We start from the raw sequence: 21,695 nt of genomic DNA, 5'->3' as shown, positions 1-21,695 counted from the left end.
TGTTGGATCTAGCTTTTTTGGCTAGATTATCCGTTAATCGATTACAAAGAAATAAATCTAGGATATTTTTAGTAGGCTTTATTCTAAATTTAAGATTTTAAACATATTCATCTAAATTTAAGATTTATTAAAAGTATAAAACTAAACATGAACAATTAGTGGTACTTTTAACTCAAAAGAAAGGTTTAAATATGTCATTAGGTTGTGATGAGACTCATTGAATACAAAAAAAAGATTACAAGAAAATGAGTGTTTATAACACATTACATTTGTTATCTAAAATTGAACTTCATGGTTTCGAAGATTGAGAAGTTGGAGACAATCTCTTCCTCTTGAGTTACCTACTGAGGTGGTCATATAATTACAACTTCACAATCACTGCATTTTTGTAGACAATGCTCCCACACTGGAAATCACCATATCCACTACAAACAGTTGCATGTGCTTTCTATCATTTTTGTATTTAAAGTTAAAAGACTTTACTGATTCCAACCTTGTTTACAGTGTTACAAATACAGTTAATCTTTATTAGATTACACGGAGAAGACTTTGAAGAAACGTCCACAAAGGAAACTTCACCTAATTCATCAGTACTACACTACTGACGAGTTATTTGCTTTCTCCATGCTGCTAACTTTACTTGCTTTCTTTCAGAAGATGGATGATCATAAAGGACACCTACAAGGCTCAATTCCCCAAGTCTTCTCTGCATAGTCCTGGATGGTCCTGTCACTGCTAAATCTACCCGAACCGGCAGTACTGAGGATGCTCATCCGTGTCCATTTCTCTTTATCAGTAAATGCTTTATCTGCCGCCGCCTGGAGTTGAATATGATTGATCATTATCGTTTTAAAACAAATTACAAGAAAGAGCTATTAAACATCAATGCCCTCAAATTCCCCATTTCAAGAAACCAAAGGAATACCTGTGCCCCTAAATAGCTTTCGAAATCAGATCCAAGGAGATAATAATCGTTATTGCCTTCGACTCTGTCGCATAGTGATTTGAAGTAGTCTTGGAAGCCAAAATAACCATCTCGAACCATTCTTAAAACCATTACAGAAAACATGAAAAGATTTTAAAAATTGAGAAAAGTAAGCTCTCATTGTGCATTCCCCAGTAGATCAAGGCAGATGAGAGTGATTGTATGTATACCTTACAACACGAGCAAATTGCAGGGGCACCTTAATTGTAGATCCCTTTTCACGCAATGTTGGGACTTCATGCACTTTAGCTCCAAATAAAAACTGAAAAAGATATATTAGAACTACGCTACATGCTTATTTCCGGACATAAACATGGTGCACTCAAGGTTTCTGACATCTGAAAACCCAAAACTTATGTAAAAGATAGTTTTCAATTTCCAGGTGCAATGGTGTGGTGGTTATTTCCTCGAAAGGTAGTCAGCCTGCCTATAACTTTTCAAGAAGACTCATATGGATGAGGACTTAATCATCTAAGAAAAGACGAAGAAACAGCTCTAATTGCAAACTGAAAGCATAAGGTGCTATTGTACTTATCAGGACTCTGGAGCAGTTGTGAGAGGCCATGTCAGTTCAATTTCTTTGACACTAAGACAACTAAGACATGATAGAAGGTTTCTGTAACCTAACAACACAGATACAAGAACCAAGAACTTTCCAAAAAGCAGGATGATATGGTGATGATCTTTTCAATATAGAAAAAGTTTAATTAAGAACCTAAACATAAGCTATAAATATAAGACATACTCACCATGTTATCTTCCCCTATTTCTTCAATTATTTCAACTGTAGATCCATCAGCTGTAGCTAATAATAAACAGCCATTCATGAGAAATTTCATGCTACCAGTGCCCGATGCCTCATGTCCAGCAGTACTACATCAAAATTTATTGCATGTTATGCACCAAAGAAGATAAAGAAGAAAAAAATGTAAAGCTTCATAGAGCTTTTTGCTCAAAAAAGAAATGAATTTGAGTCACAATATCAGTTTGCATGTACATTCTTTTAGTTACTAATAATTTACTAGTTCAATATTTATGTACATTGGTGTAATGAATTCCCGCATTTCTTATTATGGATATTGGAAGGTGACTTGCAATGGGGTGGTTTTGTTTTGCCCCTGTATTGTTTGTACGGCTTTGTTCCTGGTGTTCTGTTGGGACTACTTTCTAGCTTCTAACTATTATGCGATTATATACACTTCATGACAGTTCTATTTTATATCATAAGAAAATCAATCAACCTTATGTGCTGTGAAAGGTCGGCCCCAGGTATTACCAATTCAGCAACAGATACATTGTAATCGGGAATAAAAACCTGCAGAATTTCAAAAGTTACGAAGGGGGTGAAAGTCAGTTGAAGCGTAGGAGGTATCTGTGGGGACATATAGATCATTTGAGATATCTAATATGAAAGTCACAGAAAAGCCTCTTACAAGTTTTAGAAGATCCCCTACGTCACTGTCGTTATTAATCTTCTCTGCTACAGCATGACAAAGTTTGATGATCTTCTTTGCCATTTCGTAACCAGGAGCAGCTTTTCCTCCAATTATGCAGACGCGAGGTACAACTTTCCTCCTATCATCCTTCGCCATATTCTGGAATAAGCAAATAAGTGGTGACAAATGAATAAAGTTCCATAACAATGAAAATTTAATAAGGAGAAGGAGACTGCAGGCATGGAATTTATGAGATTGGTGAAGATAATTCCTCAAAATTGACATGATATTCCATTTTCTCCAATCAAGAGAAAGAAGGAAAACAATCACATTTCCAATTTACCTTTATGCAGTCATATCTGTGGATGATGCCTAATATATTCAGCAGCTGTCTTTTGTACTCGTGTATCCTTTTTATCTGCACATCGAACATTGCATCTAAACTGACCTGCATTGGTTGAGAGTCAAGGTTTACCACAATAATACAGCAGCACTTGAATAAAGAATATTTTTTTTTTGAAAAGGAAACAAGTCACATTTATTAATAATAACGAGTCAGAAGCTCGAAGTATAAGAAGCTAAGAAAAAACTAACGCGAGCAAGTAAAATCAGAGATAAAATATGGAATATCTGTCCACCTTGAGGCCACTTGTTGCTTCAATGTATTCAGCAAGCCTCATTTTATTAACCCTTCGCACCTACAAGTTCACACAACAGGACTAAGTAACAAAATCCGTACAAGTAGTCAATATCCAGCTTCGAGAGAATGAATGGGGAATAAATTACCATTTGCCATTCTTGATGCAGGGAAATATCAGTGGCATATTCACGCAAGCCCATTAGAAGATCAATATCACGTATCCAAGACTCTGTCCCAAGCCATTTTGAGATGAGAGCACATAAATTAGGATTGCTAACCACAATCCAGCGACGCTGAGGAAATCATTCATTGAACAGAATAGTCATATACTTTCGTGAAATCCAGTTTGAACTTTTATCAGCAAATAAAAAACAAAAAAAGAGAGAAATAAGGATTTTTCCAAATACACGTCGAATATATGAACTTATGGTGGTGAATAGATAACCAAACAGCATATCCATGACCTTAATAATCGACAACGATTCATTGAGCTTATGTTTAATCAGCATAGATTTTTATTGTTGCAAATATAGGCAGTAAGAAACCATTTAAACATTTATTAAGGGGTGTATGAGGCAAGGGTTATATATGATTATAATAAGCACCTCTTTGCTGCAGTAAATACTATTTAAAAGTCCTAGTTAGCTACCGTAAATGCTATTTCAAAACTCGCAATTTACTACGATATTTACTATTTACTACAGTTTTTACTATTTTATGTTCCTAATTCTTTTTATTCTTTGCTACCGTGTTACTATTTACTTCTCAAACTAAAATAGTTCACACCTCAAACACATACTCTCAAAACACAAACTATTTTAACCCGATTAAAATAACCTAGGACTATAATAACTTACTCCTTGCTCCAAACATCAAGTCTCTCCTATTTAGTTTTCAATTGGAAGTCTCTTTTGTAATTACCTTTAGTTGTTGTGAGGTCTCCCCATTATTTCATTTATTCAATGAAATGTTTCTTATCTACAAAAATAACCTTAATAATCAAGACTGCACCAACCAAAAGAGCATTGTATTTATCACAAAAGTAAGATTGCATTGGCTGTTGTTAGCCCTACACTTGGAAATTATTAGTTGTTTTATCTTTTTCATTATGAATATGATGAGGGTGCTAAGGGGTCTCAACCTAGTTGAGATGCTCGAGTGCACCTTTTGATCCTTGGTTTGATTGTTCATCATATAATCCTCTTGTACTATGAGCTTTTGCCACATGTTTATTTATTAATAAATGAAGTTGTTTCCTTTTTAAATAAAATCACAAAAGTAAGATTAAAAATCAAAATCAATTTTAATGACCAAGAGAAATATTGAAGATCCCAAACTATTAGATCACATGGCGTACTCGGCTGATATTTTTACTTGTAGAAGAGTTGATAAATAGATTCGGTAATATTTAATTCGCCAAAAAAGGGTGAAATAGGGTTCATTCATCATGTTTGCTAGTCTTCTTAGTTCCAATCATACTGTAAAGTAAAAAACGATATGATCAGACACGTGGCACCATATGTACTAGAACACTACAATCTTCGAACCTGGGTTACTCCATTTGTTTTGTACTGGAATTTTTCTGGCCACAGCTCATAGAAGTCCTGCAAAAATGTTAAGGTGTCAACTCTATAGCCTTATAGTCAAGCGTCAAGTCTCCCACAAGCTAATGAATGTTGCAATACCTTAAATACCCTTGTTTGTAGTAATTCTGAATGTAATTTGGATACGCCATTCACAGTATGAGAACAAAAAAGTGACAGGTTTGCCACACGTATACTCTGTAATATGACATATAAAATAATAAATTTGCAACAATCTTCAATAAAGTCATCCAAACAACCAGATAAAACATTTGAAAGCCAACAAAACAAAAATGAAAACTAAACTAAAATAAAGAACAGGGCTGGGTTTAGCAATACCTTCACAGCACCTTCCTCCACAATGGACATCCGGGACAGCCTATTATAGTCTAAACCAATCCTCTTCTTCAACTCCTCCATGAAATACGAGTTTATGTCATATATAATCTAACAAGAACAAGGCCTCGTAAGCTTGTGAAAACTTATTTCTTAAAATATGTAGATGAGATAAAATCAGAAGAAAAAAAGTGGCAAAAAGAAATTAAGACAACACTAGGAACACAGCAAGAACGAAAAGCCTTGTTGACTCTGAAACAATTCTCACCATTAACCTTCAGAACAAAGTAAAACAAAATTTGTGATTTAACAAACAACGATATGTTTAGAACATACTTGTAAATGCCGCGGGAGGAGACTTCCAAGCAGATCGACAGGGATCTTCTCCAGCGCTTCAGCTTGTACAGTGTGAGTTGTGAATGAAAAAATTTTGCATGTAATGTCAAATGCTTTATTCCATCCAAGATGTTCTTCATCAACAAGTACTCGCATGACCTCAGGTATTGCAAGAGCCGGATGAGTATCGTTCAGTTGCAGAGCAACCTAATAAAAAGAAGTAGGCACCATTTATGGAACAGAAGCAAGGTACCAGTACCTTAAAAACAAAATTGAACTACAACGGGTTTTTTTAAAGAACACATGAAAGAGATTCTTTTTTTTTGCATCTAAACTACAACGTTCACCACTCATTCTGTGTTTGCTAGAAAATGACAGAAAATAGGCACAGTGAAAAATTAGACAGGAAAGAGATTCTTTTTTTTTTTTTTCTTTTTTCCTGATAATAAACAGTACTTTCATTGAGTACCTATCATAACAAAGAATTTAGCATCGACGCAGAGAGAAGAACCTATCCAATGACCACACATTTGCACAGTCCCACTCCACCCTTTAAAGAGTATATTGTTTCTCTCCCTGCTCCACACAATCCCCACACCACTACACACAGACCACTTAGGTATTAGAAACTACCCCTCCCAAAATGGCAAATAGAAGAACTCCTCGATCGTAGTCCCTATGTTGGGCAAGCTGAAAGCCAAAAACTTGAAAGAAGTACATGTACCACGTCTGACTGTAGTTCATTAATTTTAACATATACAGGGTAGATTGGTTCACTAAATTCCAAGAAGGTAAAATTGATAATTGCTATTAGTATCAGGAAAGATCCCATCCAGTTGCATATTAATCTCTAGGTGCATCTATTGATCTCTATTCTCATGTTTCTGGATTATCATTAACTATCATTGTATTTTGAGCAATAGCGGCTGTTTATTATATCAATGAAAAGTACTTGTTTCCATTTCAATAAAAAAAAATATTGATCTCCAGAAATTCAGTAAATTAGAAACCACATATCTTGTCAAACAAGATAAAAAATAACTAAAGATGAAACTTTATTTATCTAACTTATAACAATCGTGCTTATCCCTCTGGATTTAAAAATTATTGTCATGGAAAATTTTAAATTGAAAGAGAGAGAGAAGAAGCCTAACAGCTAAAGGAACTACGGAATCATAACCTTGTCAGGAAACTGACTTAAGTCTTTATGAACATCTTTAAACCTGCGAATGATGTCTTGTAAGGATGCGGAGACAAAGAAATATTGTTGCTTCAGTCTCAGTTCCTTCCCCTAAAAAGCAACAAGCACATTAAGTCAGGAAGAGCACTAGAGCATGTGATGAATTCAAATACAACAAGAAACTAATCGCAAGAACTAATAATGACAAGAAAATAAAATGAGCATCTAATAGCATTGATGTCTTTGTCCTCTCTATGATTGAGTTTGTCTTTGTCCTCTCTATGATTGAGTAATATGGTTATATTATAAAAAAGAATATGTGATAAATGTGAGACGAAATAAAACCAACCTGATGAGAACGGTCGTCTGGGTACAAAATACTGCTAATTGTTTCTGCCCTTTGCCTATTTACCACAGCATCAATATAATCCCCGGTATTATACGCTTCCTGGAAATTACATTGTTCTGTAGTATTATAGCCAATTTTTTAATAGAACAAAATAAAAATTCCAAAGCAGCCGTCAAATGGAGCACAATAAACTTTTAATCTTCATTGCTAGGAAAAAGCTCATATTTTTGTGATGCAATGAAGAATAATGTGTTTTTCATACATATGATTATAGATATGCATTGGAGTTATTTCTATAGTATATTGGTATTCAGCAACTACCATATCATGCTGGTTACTTGGTTTGGCAGCCCAGAGACGAAGAGTAATGGTATTCCTTGTTCCATAACCAGGTATAGGATTGTCATAGGCTACTGCTTCAATCTGAAATAATTGTGACAGACAAATCATATAGTTCTGAGATATTCCCCTTCAATCTAGGGTGTAGTTCCAAAAGTCTAAGATTAATTTTCTCAAGAAAAACAAAAATCTAGCAAAACGCATAAATAAACAGCAAGTGGACCCCTGAAATAAGAAAGATGTTCCTTACCATTTCACCAGGGATCCAGACCTGATACTTCTCTTCATTCAAAATTTCCTCTTCAACAGTGCCATAGAACTAAAACCAGTATAACGGACAGTTAGTTGGAACTTTTAGACAAAATTCAAACAAAAAGAAGAAAAGAAACCTTAAAAAAGACAGAACATATAAACCTTGACGGGATATGTTACATGAACTCTCTCTATTTCCCAAGGATTCCCAAAATTCAACCAATAATCAGGTTGCTCGTGTTGAAAGCCATCTAGTATGACTTGACGAAACAACCCATACTGATATCGTAGTCCATAGCTAGAGATAGAAACATAATTATTTTAGTATGAGTATGACTCACTGTCACAAGCACAGAAAGCCCTAATATCTGAATTAAATTCATCCTACTAGAGAAAGGACGAAGAGTTCAAAAGGTTTCCTAAGAATATTAAAGATCGACAGCAATTACAAATTCTTACTCTTATACACTAAGCTCCACTAGATACTGAACTATGGGTATCAAAATTCTTATAACTACTCATGAACATGAAATTCTAAAATTTAATCTCAACATGCAATACCCCCAAGCTGGAAAGTCCATAGTTGCAAGAGAATCCATTTGACATGCTGAAAGACGAGCTAGGCCACCATTGCCAAGGGCAGCATCTCCTTCCTGGGAACATTGAGTAAGTTGACATAAGAAAGAGAAGTAGCGTATGGTAAAATGTGGTAAACCAGAAATCATTGTGTGAGTGGAAATTATTAAATCAATGGGTGGAAGAGAAGGGCAACTGCAACTCCATTCCTATTCCCCCATCTTTAAAGTAACTCCAAACTTATCTCAGGAAAATCTGTTGAGAATGGTTGGCAAGGTACTAGCTTATACGCTGGTCATTCTAGTATTAGTCCAGTAACACATGCAAGTAAAATTAATTTCTTGATTTATTTTGAAAATGAAAAAAATTGATGGGCAAACGAGAACAAAGTCTCATCTGTGCCATGATTTATATGTGGTATAATCTGGATGAAGAAAAAGTGGCATCTAGCTAGAAATCTAATTGAGCTGAACCGAGAAAGCTAAGATAGCAGAAGTTCAACGAGTTGACTACCAAGCATGCACTTACCTGTTCTGCCACAACTTCAAACTCAAAACCAAGCTGGCTCAGAGCATCAGCACATTGGTCACGGATACCAAGGTTGATAATACTATTTGACAAAGAACGGCCTGTTTTCAAAGAAAGCTTCATATTGGCATCAATAGCCAACAACAAAGAACTAAAAAGGTGGACAACTGAAAGAATATAGAACGTTTTCTGAAGTACAATTATAAAAGATAATTGATAGTGGGGGAAGGACTACTACAAGAGACGATGGAAATGCTCAAAGCATCGATATTAGTCTCTTTCATTTCATCAATGAAGAACATTGTTTCTGTTTCAAAAAAAAAAAAAAGACTACAACAGACAATGGAAATGGAATAGAAAAAAAGATCAATAACAATGATTCTCAAGAGCATATAACCAATGGAGTAACCTTTAGATAACAAACTAAAAATCCAAAACCCAAGTTCACTTCAAACATAATCAAGAGTAAGATCAATGCATGCATAAAAAAAATATAAAACAAAATGCGCACCTGAAAGGAAAAAAAAAAAAAAAAAGAAAGAAATGGCACATGGTGATGCATCTAATTTAATCGATCATATAGAATATGAGACCATAGAACATTAAGATTAAATTACAAGCCTATCAAACTTAGGTGAAATATTGAAGTTAGAAATGATAGTAATGAAAAAAAGGTGACATGTTTGAAAAGTGCCAAATTAGTTATAAATATGCATTTTCAAAATATTAAACATGAAAAGTTTCATTATTTTATCCCCAAAAAAGTTACATGATTTATAACCTTGTTTTTCTATACAAGAAAACAAAAATATACTAAAAATGGAATCAATTATTCAATTGCTAAAATAATGTATTAATTAAAATGGGGTTTAACACTCAGTCCAGTGTCCGCCAGATGGAAAGCATATCTGAAGCTTTTCAAACTGTCGGTTGACAGTTATCTAACAGCATCAGGTAGCAGCTAACAGCATCAGGTAGCAGCTAACAGCATCATACTAAAGGACTTTACAAAAGAAGTTAGAAAGAAATTAGAAAGAAGTTAGAAAGAACCACTGCATTCCCTTACAAATAAATGAAAACCTTATGGCTAAACCCCAAAAGAAACCGTATAGCTAAACCCATAATTTTCGTAAAAATGAAAACCTTTTTATCACATTACCAGCGTGCAACAGAATTGTAAAAGGAAACTCTTAACTCCAGAAAAGTGCATAAATACCCATAAGATACTCAAGTGAGAGAAAGTATACGCGCTTAGGATCTTTCCTCTTGAAGTGTAGCTGAGTATCATGCCATCGTTCAATCAATCTATCTCTTATGCAATGAGATAAAGCCTACAAACACCATTCTTTAAAATCAATTATTAAATAATGATGAAAATAATAAGTCAATACGAGTGCAAATAATAGTGAAAACAATAGTTTGCCAAAACTAATACAATCGTCGCTCGGGATTTTGATGCTTTTGTATTTTATATTTGGAAAGAAAGACCATACATACATGTCACAAGACATGATGCTTAGGAAAAGATATCTACAAATACAACAATGCCCTGTTTAGTACACGAGAAAAATGCTGCGACACATACAATTATTACATGCCAATGTTTTCATTAATATTTAGTAAATTAGAGGGTTCAAGATCAAACATCCAGAATAAATGTGTTTTAAATACATCATACAATAACAAAATATGAAGAGATATAATAGAACTTCGATGATAGATTATAAATATAATAGTGATGATATATAAATTTCTTAAGCATTCTTAAATTTAATTTTATTAATGTAAACAACTTTTTTGAGTGTGTAATCACTGTATTTTTTTTTTTTTTTCCTTTCAGTAACTTCGTTGCCTTTGACGCTTCATTTGTTTATACAAAAGGGAGACTGTCAGAATAGACCTTGAAATGTCGTAGGAAAGAAAATCAATCCGATAAATGGTGGAGAAAATTGTGGGTCAAGCTTATTTCATGAGAGTAATTGTAGGATCTTTTTCCAGAGATTGTTCCATTAGCCTAAAATAGCACTTTGTCATTCTTATACAACGGCAGCCATGTACAGCCTCAGTAATACATACAAACAAAATATTTTTCAAACTCCAATTTGTTTATCAACTCCTGGGCCAAAGCTTACAGCTTATCGTTTCTCCAAGTGAATGTGACATGTCTGAAGGTTTAGATGTAATCACCCGTCTAGTTTCTAAACAGCGGGAATCTAGTCTTTCCATCATGAAGTGCTTTCTACTCCGGTCCCAAAAAATCGCTATATCTTCAACCTATTCTTCAATTGACTAATCGAGAATCTTTTATTTAGAATTCAAAACGAACTAAACGGCATTACCTGGTAAGCTTCAAAATCATCAAAACTAAAGCGAGACCGGGCAACTGTATACTCGACATGATTAAGAATATCCTTTTGAAGGCTAAGCGGATCATTTTTCAAGAACCCATCCATCAATTCGAACATCCTTTCCGCCTTCGCTGTCCGTTCACCTGAGGTAGACAACAACCCAGGCTTTCTCACCACAATGCCACGAGTGGCAGGCCTGGCAGAGATCGTCAAATCATCGCCATCGATCGCTTCCATAAGCGCCTTCTTGATCCTATCAATACTCTCAAGGTTTTCAATCTTGTTTCCATGAGAATCACTGACAAAGAACTTCTTAGTGAAGTATTCACCCTCAAACTCCACAGTAGCCTTGTCAATGCGCAAGCCGAGGACCTTGAAAACCCTGGTGATCACCTGAAGAAGGCCGATTCGATTGCGAGCCCGAATCACGAATGCAGTAGATTCATCCTCCTCAGAGTTGTCGACTGATATTGTTGGCACAGCAAAAACAGTCTCACTGGTGGGGTTAGTTCCATTTGACGCCTGACGAAAGACGAAACGAGAAGATAAATTCTTGGCGCGAACTGAAAATGGGGGAATGAAAATGGTGCGGGATGAGAACGAAAGCCTTGATCGAACCGGAACTTTGAGAAACGTTAACGACGACAACGCAGACATTTGAGAAAACTCAAGCTCCGGTTACCGGAGCGGAATGGCCGAAGATAATATAACGATTCTATTTATCGGCTTAATTAACGAAAAATGAATGTAAGGGGAGACTAAATCTGAACGGCCAGAATCGAAACAAATTGATTAGAGAGGATATGGACCGTTGATTTTTCTTTATAAGTACTTTTAGAAGTACAATCTCGTGAATTTTGACATGTAGATGAGGCTTTTATGTAATATATTTTTCGTATCTTTCCAGCTATATTTGTCAAAGGTACCAAAAGTATCGTTATTCCAACATCAACTTTAGGTTAACTTTGTAAGTTGTAACTGTCCCTAATTCTCTCCAATAACACTTCTAAATTGAAAATAATGTCCAAATCTCCATGCTCTCGTCTTCTTCCAATGTCCTCCTCATTTATTTCACCTCCCAGTTTCTTCAATCTCTCCTCTCCTTTCATGTCTTCGAACTGTTGCAGTTTATTTTCAAGAAACTCTAAAATGGAAATGGAGGACTCGCAAGGAAAGAGAAAGAGGAGTGAAAGAACAAATAAAGGGAAAATATAAAAGTTTTTTTTATCCGAGTCATCTGGCCACATCATCATTTAGTATATTAAATCAATGATTTTATTAGTAAAAGGACCAATCACCAACGTTTCTAAAAACTTTAAGATCAAAATATGGTAATTTTATTTTCCAGAAAATCAATCTAAGCATAGTAAAAAAGGAAGATTTTGGTTAAAGGAAATCTTCTTATCAAATAAAGAGATTTAGCGATGACAGTTGAGTGGTGGCAAAATAATGTGTATATATTTTGATTTGGAGTTTAAATTTGCAAAGTAATTGGGAAATTTGAGAATTTAATTAGGAAAAGTAATGTATTATTTTGTAAAAAAGAAAACTAATATTATATATATATATATATATATATATATATTATTTCTTCTCCATCTTCTTCGTTCGCGCAAGGCGCAGACGCCCACCTCTCTTTCTTCCGTCCATCACCGCCGCAAATCCGACGCCCAGACCGAGCCGAGACGCCGCAGTGTGGTTGTCTCACGCCCGCCGTGTTCGGTCAGCCGCGCCGTCATCCTCCAGAAAAACCCAGCCTCTCTATTTCCCTCGAGCCGCCGCTGGTCTGCTGTGTTCCGTCAGTTGGGTGCTGCCTTCAGCTGTTGGTTTCGCCGGAAACTTGAGTTTTGGGTGAGTTCTGGCTTATTTTCGGTAAAATTGTCGAGTTTGGGTTAATTTTTGGATCCTTCTTGGACACCCATTGCGAATTGGATTTAAAGTCGTTTCGTTCTTGGCTTTTTTTAGTTAATTGGGTGTTTTTGGAAGCGTTTAAGCCGCTGTCCAGCAGCATTATTGGTGTTTTCTGGCGATATTGAGGTAAGCAATTGAGATTTAAGAGGATTTTGGATTGGTAGTGTTATGGTAAAGTTGATAATAAATTTTTATTATGTTTAGGTTGGTTCTAGAAATTTACTCAAAGCTAAGGAGCTTGATTGCTTGGACTATAACTTGTGACTGAATTTGAGGTAAGTGGACTTACTATCGGCTTGCCCTCGAACCTAAGTTGACGTTGTGAAAACAAGTCATTATTGTGTTGAAATGATTCACTATGTTACACTGGGAATGATCTGGAAGTTCATGGGATATGTTACTAGAGCTAGTAAAAATATGCTTATGTCTTGATACAGAATATGAATGTCGAATATTGCATGTTTAGACTGATGGTAGCTGTTAGCTTTCCTGTCAGGTTGTGTACACCCATATGTTATGTTCTGGTGTCCAACAAGTTCATTATCTGCATTTATGACCGATACTTGTTCCTTCGCGTTCACGTTCACTCGTGACTGATGCATGCTCCTTCGGGTTCATGCTTATGACTGATGTGTCTTCCTTCAGGTTCACACTTATGATTGATATGGCTTTCTTCGGGATCATCTCGATTGATATGCTATAGGATGTACTATGGTACCTAGATAGGAAAGTCAACATGTTCGCCCAGCGGGCCTAGTAGTAGGTCACTTACTGAGTATTTTTATAGTCTTCCTTTCTTATGTCATGTTTTTCGGGTAAAGTAAAAAAAAGTACCAAGCGCATGGCGGGGAGATCTGTTAAAGGTGCCATACGGGAACATTGTCAATGCTTTTGCTCATTATCATGTTCTAAAGAAGTTTTGAACGTTAGAATGAAAACATTTGAGTTTGAGTTTAAATGCAAATGTTCTATAATCTATTTATCTATTTATTTTCAACGTTTTAGGGATCCTGATTCGAATATTGGCATACTAATTATAAAATTATAATTTTACAAAAAAAGAGTCGAACAATTTTTGTTTTAAATTGCACTCATGTTAGTATTGACCCAAGTAGAGATCTCGAAAAGTCGGCCCGTTACAGTTGGTATTAGAGCCTAAGTTTCAGGCTTTGTAGACTGACTTACATTGTGAGTCCAAAGTGTCCCAAAGATATGTCCAATGAAAAGTTCTATGAAATTTGTGTTTAAAAACATTCATGTTTAAGCTTTATGTACTGACTGATTGACATTGGTTGTTTAGTGACTTGATATAAGTTGTATGAGATGATTATTCAATCGAGACACTGAAAAAAAATTAAGAGGTCATTTCACACTAGTTTATCTCATGGAGGGACTATTAGAAAAGAGCATCGTTCAAAGATATTGAAATTTGATGGGACTAGATAGCATTGTGATAATATAGAAGGAAAGAGTTGTACATGTTTAAGCCATTGAATTAGTTGTCCAAGTGGGCTAAAGATTTGTGTTATGTTTTGGCATGGGGGATGAGATTAGTGGTATTGAAGGAAACTTTATCATATTATAACATGTAGATAGGCATGAGATTAAAGTTGCTTTATAAATAAGAAAAAGGAGAAGAAGAAACTATAGTTTTACTAAAGGTTACTAGGTATTAAGGTCAAATGTTTCGAGATGAGCTTTGAAAGGCTTAATAAGTCATGACCACTTTAGGGAGTAAATTTGCTAGTTGAAGTATAAGTGATGGTTAGAATAATTCTTTATAAAAGGAAGCCAAAATAGTTGAAATAATCTTATTCTTAAAAGTGAAGAAGCAAAGTGTTGGTTTGAATTAAACGATAAAATTTTAGAGAACTTCAAAGTACTTGGACTATCCCTAACTTTATGCTACCAAGACTCTAGATGGTTAATTGGGACCAAGAGGAAAAAAAGGTTTTTGGAGTTCAAAAGAGATGAGAAATAGTGAAGGAGAATATTACAGGATGAAAACTCTTCGTGAGAAAGATATGCCTTATGGAGGAGTTCAATAGGTTATACTTCGGAATGGAGATTATGTTTCACTTGGAAAGTGAAAAACAGCACCCTGAATTTATTGGCATTAGCAACTATACAGGTGAGGAAAATGTAAGTATTTATATAATGCTTTATTATTTGAGAAGATAACGGAAATTAATGTTTTGAGGCTACAAGTACATACGTTTGGTTTGACTTACTTGCTAAGATAGGATTTTGGTGTTTACAAGCCTTTGGAGTTTGTATAAGTAACACAGTCACTACTTGCAACTTTGGATCATTGGGTAAGTTGGTTGAAAGGATAGCCTGCTTAAGCTAGTGGCCATAGTATTAGTAGGAGAATTTTCTTATCAAATAAATGATTGAGTAAGACAATCAAGTGTTGGAGTATTTAACAAGCTTTTTAGATTATAGGGGAGTTATAGTAGAGAATATTTTTGTGGTGAAGTTTGGAAAGCCATAGTTACCAAAAACTACCGAAAGGGAAGGTTGAGGCCTTATTGACAAAAAATGTAAATTATTGAAGGTGTTTGCAAAAATTAAAAGATCGTGACTTTGGGCAAAAGCTATGGTTGGAAACTAGTGAACCATCAATTTGATGGAAAAGGGAAAATAGTTTAACTTGTGGTAGACAAAAGTTCTACCGTCATTGAAATAAGTTAGATCTTCCAAGATCACCATGGGCAAAAGGGATAGGCTTGATGATAAATACCAAGCTGAAAGCAAGGAGTTGCTATAGATGAGATGAAGTAGCTTAAGTCAGAGAAATATGAACAATTAAGCAAAAATTTTATGCTCTAATGTTCCGCATGTGAGCACATCAATTTTGTTTGGCAAGGAAGAAAGAAATATCGATGCAACTAGGTACAAACTGTTATGGATTGAATATAATTGCATAACTAGGTCGGAGGGGATTGTCGGGGCCAATGGGTGACAAATTCGAATTTTGAATCCTGGACTTATGATGCCACAAGTTATATGTATATCCTTGTATAGACGACATGTTCACCGACTTTGAGGAGTATAAATGTTCTGTGTATTGAATGAATCAAGAAGTTTTTGGTCTTACAAAGGCATAAGAGTTGATTCACCCATGTTCTTTTTCTCTTTTTTAAGGTTGAATTTGAAGATTTGTAAAGGTTTAGGCCTTTGTCTAGCAAGATATCAAGCAATTGGGTGGTTAGTTGAGTTTTTTGTTTTAATTATGGAAGGAATACGGAATGAACTACAAATTTTGGGTAGGTAGGCCTAAAAGTCAAAAATAATATATATTTTTCCATTCATGTTGTGGACTAAGAGAAAATTTGGTTTGCTTGTATAGGCAACATTTTACTTCGGTCCCCCTTCCTTTAAAAGAGTGGTTTTGTGGGCTGGTATTTTGTATACCATTAGATTCTTTCATTCTTTCTCAATGAATGTTGTTTTCAAAAATATTTGGGCTTTAACTTTGAGGCAAGTAATCTTACTTCTAGAACTCCTTGGTGCCAGGCACTCCAATTGGAATATGATTGATAGCTTCTCTGAGACTGTCCAAAAGATTTGGATGGTTGATGTGTATGCATGAGCATGATCATGCCACGATTTGTTCTATGATTTATGTTGTGGGATTTATTGATTTTTTTCTTTTAAAGTTTATTTAACTAAGAAGTTTCATTCTTTTTATTTAAGTTTACCAAGAAAAAAAAATCGTTAGCTTATGCATGCATGTAGTAGCATTCCTGAAGTAAGTTAAGATGTCAGGTCCTTGCAGATTCTTACCTAGTTCTATGAAATAAGAAAGTAGATTTTGATACTAGTTTGTGTATGACCGTTTTGGACTCCTACTCCGATAGCTTGGCAGGGTTTGTACTGCAATGGTAAATTTATGAGGAAATGGATGAGCTAAGAGATTGATGAAACAATGTAAGCTAAGTAGTCAAAATTTTACAGAATATTAATAAGAATATACTTCAGAGTCATTTACCTACTCCTCGAAGAATCGTGGGAAACAAACAAAATGAATATCAGAAACAGGAAGGAGATGAACAAAGCGAATATTGGAAATGGGAACGATAATTTAACAAAGCAAACCTAGAAACAACTTTCCAAGGCCAACATACATCAGTTTGGAGGGTGGGGAGAGCGGGCAAGGACAAAAGTGGAAGCATTTGAATGTGGTTAAAGTTAATGGTATTAATCCTCTCAAATGAAACAAGCCAAGAAGATAAGTAACTTGTTTGCAGGAAGAAATCATATCCAATGCCCAGAGAAAAAGACAAAGCCCTTTGGATTATGGAACGTAACCTATCAATCATTTGTTTAAAATGTTCTAGAGAAATGAAAACCAAAATAGGTAGATTCAGTCAGCGGTGGAATTATCAGTTAGTCTCTGGCAATCTAATTTGACTTTTGAGATATAGTATTATAGATAGTTGTGGGATCAAATAATTAGATTGTATATTTTAGGGTGAATTGCAAGAACCACCCCCAAATTATGGTGATTGTAAGTTTGTAACAGTTGGTCCCCCTAAACTTTCAAGTCTAAAAATTAAGCCCTCAAACTATGACAAATGTAGAAATGAAACAATTTTACCCCACTTCTTTTTCATATTTCTTCTTTCTTTCTCTCCTCCTCTCTCTCTACCTTCCACTTTTTCCTTTTATGGTCATTCCTTTCCATTTAGATAGAGGAATGAAATTGCATGAGAGTTTGGAAGGTTTGAAACAAGGGCGTTTGGAACAAGTGGTGAAATAGTAAACTTTAGGAGTTGTGAAGTCTAGAGAGCTGTGTAGTCTTAAGCTCACAGTGTAAGAAGTAAATAACGTATACTATAATGTCTTTTAGTGAGTGGGACTCGCAATCTCCTTAGGCCAATCAAAGAATGGATTTCACAACTCCACACGTCCCTATTACTACTCCTAACTCCTTGGTTCAAACACCCCCAACCAGAAACACATCATATTTTCATTTTCCCCAACAATTAAACACTCACACACCAAAACCAGAAATTCCATTTTGCCACAAATCCATATCCGCTCGAAAAACATAGCACATCAGTTCAATGTTCAAACCGTACTAGGACATGAATCATTAGGTGAGTGGTTGAAGGGAAGGGAATGATCAAATGGTGGAAGGAATGGAAGGTAGATTGAGAAGGAGGAGGAGAGAGAGAAATTAGATAGAGAAAGAAGAAATATAAGTGAGAAATTGAGTAAATGGCTTAATTTTCACATTTTGTGAGTGTTGATGTCATAGTTTGAGGATTTAACTTTTACCTTTAAAAGTGTTGTGGTACAATTTTTACACTTATAAAATTTTGACGGTTCAATTTATATAATTGAAAGTTTGGGGGTGCAATTGTTACAACCACCATACTCCGGCGGTGGCTTTTGCACTTTTCTCTATATTTTATTTTTTAGAATAAACGAAAGACTCGTGTTGTTTTAATTCAGTAGAACTTCATTTTCTAGTGTCAAAAAGTGAGAGTTCCCATCCACTTAGTCTAACCAAACAAATTTATCCCCATTTATGATTCTCCCCCGTGTATTTTTCTACTTTTGGTAACAAGTGTTTTATTGCTTAATGGTCAAGAAACTTGGTTTGTGGTGAAATGTGCTAATGAACCATGTACACTTTTGTAACGATGCATGTTCTATTCTATTCCTTAAAACAATAAAATGTTAGTGGTGTGAATCATGGATTTGATGTATTTCTTGGCATCTTGTAAGGAACTTCAAACTTTCCAAGAGTTTATATGCAATGCGATTATTATGATTGTTCTTTTTTTTATGGACTTCAAAATATTGAATAAGATTCATATGCTTCAGGTTCAGTCTGAAGTTAGACAGTCTGATTCTTTAAGCAAGAGAGGAACAATGGGCAGTAAAGCTATGTTTAAATGGGCAAAAACAGTCACACCTGCTCATGTTCAGCAGCTAATACAAGCAGAACGAGACATAAAGAAGGCACTTATCATATTCGACTCTGCGACAGCCGAGTATGCAAATGGTTTTAAGCATGATATAAATACTTTTAGTCTCATGATTAGCAAGTTAATTTCTGCAAACCAGTTCAGGTTAGCAGAAGCGCTTCTTGATAGGATGAAGGAAGAGAAAATTGATGTCACTGAGGATATACTTCTCTCCATTTGTAGGGCTTATGGACGTATCCATAAGCCGCTGGATTCCATAAGAGTTTTCCATAAAATGCCGGATTTTCATTGCAAGCCGACCGAAAAATCTTACATTTCAGTGCTTGCCATTCTTGTGGAAGAAAATCAATTAAAATTGGCTTTTAGATTTTATAGGGATATGAGAAAAATGGGTATTCCCCCTACGGTAACTTCTCTTAATGTTTTAATCAAAGCCTTCTGCAAGAATAGTGGAACCATGGATAAAGCAATGCACTTGTTTCGTACAATGTCTAATCATGGGTTTGAACCTGATTCGTATACTTATGGAACTTTGATCAATGGATTATGTAGATTCGGGAACATCGTTGAGGCAAAGGAATTGTTGCAGGAGATGGAGACAAAAGGTTGTTCACCTTCTGTCATCACCTATACTTCGATAATACATGGTCTATGTCAGCTGAACAATGTGGATGAAGCAGTGAGATTACTTGAAGATATGAAGGACAAGAATATCGAACCTAATGTGTTTACTTACAGTTCTCTAATGGATGGATTTTGCAAGGCTGGTCATTCTTCACGAGCTAGAGATATCTTCGGGTTGATGGTCCAAAAACGCTTGAGGCCCAACATGATCAGTTATAGTACGTTGCTTAATGGACTTTGTAATGAAGGAAAAATAAATGAAGCTTTAGAGATTTTTGACAGAATGAAACTCCAAGGTTTGAAACCAGATGCCGGGTTGTATGGGAAAATAGTTAATCGTCTGTGTGATGTTTCCAGATTCCAAGAAGCTGCAAACTTCTTGGATGAGATGGTCCTTTGTGGGATCAAACCTAATAGATTAACATGGAGCCTTCATGTCAGGACCCATAACAGAGTAATTCATAGTCTCTGCACTATCAACGATTCAAATCGTGCATTTCAGTTGTATCTTAGTGTCTTGACACGTGGTATTAGTATCACTGTTGATACTTTTAATTCTTTGTTAAAATGCTTCTGTAACAAAAGGGATCTTCCTAAAACTTCTAGAATTCTGGATGAGATGGTGATTAATGGATGTATCCCTCAGGGAGAAATGTGGAGTACCATGGTTAATTGTTTTTGTGATGAAAGAAAAGCTTGTGATGCTATGAAATTGCTGCAACTCCAGTTGATGGATTGATCTCATGGGTCTACAATATTTATTAAATGTTGCATTTCGTGAGCAGATATTATTTTTGTGCAGCTGCACTTTGAACTTTTTTCCTCCCTGGACAAGTATGCACACCGACACCACTCTTTCTTTTATGTTCTATTTGCCTACTTTTTATCCCTTGATACTATCATTATCCAGTTCAACAATATTTCCAGTCTTCTTACTGGTATTTTCTACACAATCATGGTGTCAGTGGGAAGCCAAACAGAACATTAGCATACCATTTGAGATGATTCGTTTTGTTCCATTTATCTCCTTACATCTAGACATTTTTGTAGCCTTGTAGGTAGCATTTGGTGTAAAGCCACGCGGATCACCACTTGCATTTGCCATGCATGGTACGTATCATTAACCTTGTTTTTGAACACTCGCGTCTTCTTTTTAGAACTAAATTCTCATCACCTAGACATCTTTATCATGCATTAAAGTAACTTGCCTCTTTTACATCGTTTTCCTTTTCCTCTGTCTTTTCCTCTAAAGACTTGTAATAGTAATAGTGGAAACATTACATCGCAGGCAATGTGGTAGTTCATCATTTAATTACAGTTTACTTTTGTATATATTATGGAAATTTCATGCTTTCATATTCTCTTTTAGCTTAGGCGGATTGACTTTCCATGCATACAGAAAAAACTCATTAGCATTTTGGAAAAAAAGTAAGGCGGTGTGCTATAGCATATACTTTATAGAAGTGGCTAACAATAGAATCATTGATCGTACTCTAGATTTTGTGTTTTTTATTCTCTGACGTTGTTTTAATGATCATTAATCTGTTGGCTTTGAAAAAAACAAGTTGACAACCTTTTCATTTAATAATCCATTACTAGCCCTTCATAGATACGGTTTTGTGTAGACTGGACATGAAACCCATCCCACCTGAGTTTTGTAGAAAAATGAGGAAACTATATATTTGTTGTTTACATATGAGAAATGATTAGATTAGTATGTAAGTGAAGATATGAAGCCTGAACTTCTAACCGTATTGAATAGGATGTAGTGCGTACTAGGAAGAATAAGTAAAGGTCATTGCAAATAATTGTGAGTTGTTGAGCTAGGTATGTGCCTTTCAACTAATTCTATTAGCATTAGTACCAATTCCTGACCCTACCATACGATATTGTGCATTGAAAAATTTATGAGATGTTCAATATTTTAGCATATGGTCATGATGATTTGAACCTATAATGTGTACCAAGATCATAAAACTATTAAGATGATTAGTTTGCTCTTTTTTTTCCTTTGGGGGGAGGGGGAATATTTAATGAACAAGCAAATTAAGGAACTTGGTCCCAATGGTTAGGTAGCTCTAGTTTATCCATATTAGGGAGGAAGTTATGGACCATCTATCTGTTTGTCAAATTATTACCCATGGAATAATTGATATCATAATTCCCACAACATCATCTATGGATTTGATTGGCCATTCTAAGAACATGTTGTAAAGCCTTACCAAGTAGACTTCCCACAAACTAGCCATTAGTGTTTGGTGGTTGTAACAGAGACTAAGTGATAGTGGGAGTGGGAGGCCCTCATTATGCAGTCATATGCCTAGGCCCTT

General features: G+C 35.3%; 2 protein-coding genes across 2 annotated transcripts; one reads left to right on the top strand and one right to left on the bottom strand.

The window, feature by feature from the left end:
- Positions 1-246: 246 nt before the first annotated feature.
- LOC103486600 (uncharacterized) lies at positions 247-11,612 on the bottom strand. The gene is made up of 22 exons (XM_008444614.3): positions 10,880-11,612; positions 9,757-9,871; positions 8,541-8,641; positions 7,998-8,089; positions 7,599-7,734; positions 7,435-7,503; positions 7,167-7,268; positions 6,846-6,944; positions 6,497-6,607; positions 5,317-5,523; positions 4,984-5,091; positions 4,747-4,842; positions 4,609-4,665; positions 3,208-3,354; positions 3,060-3,119; positions 2,765-2,869; positions 2,419-2,580; positions 2,227-2,300; positions 1,735-1,858; positions 1,156-1,247; positions 926-1,046; positions 247-818 (listed from the first exon to the last, which is right to left on the bottom strand). Exons 1-22 carry the CDS (start codon positions 11,543-11,545, stop codon positions 666-668), a joined length of 2,997 nt encoding a protein of 998 aa, XP_008442836.2. The 5' UTR covers positions 11,546-11,612; the 3' UTR covers positions 247-665.
- Positions 11,613-12,257: 645 nt separating this feature from the next.
- On the top strand, positions 12,258-20,179 carry LOC103486611 (pentatricopeptide repeat-containing protein At5g46100). The gene is made up of 4 exons (XM_008444623.3): positions 12,258-12,739; positions 12,854-12,925; positions 13,004-13,074; positions 18,638-20,179. Exon 4 carries the CDS (start codon positions 18,686-18,688, stop codon positions 20,102-20,104), a length of 1,419 nt encoding a protein of 472 aa, XP_008442845.2. The 5' UTR covers positions 12,258-12,739; positions 12,854-12,925; positions 13,004-13,074; positions 18,638-18,685; the 3' UTR covers positions 20,105-20,179.
- The last annotated feature ends 1,516 nt before the right edge of the window (positions 20,180-21,695 follow it).

This window comes from Cucumis melo, chromosome 12 (assembly GCF_025177605.1).
Source record: "Cucumis melo cultivar AY chromosome 12, USDA_Cmelo_AY_1.0, whole genome shotgun sequence".
Taxonomy (NCBI): Eukaryota; Viridiplantae; Streptophyta; class Magnoliopsida; order Cucurbitales; family Cucurbitaceae; genus Cucumis; species Cucumis melo.
This window is presented reverse-complemented; position numbering and strand designations above follow the sequence as displayed.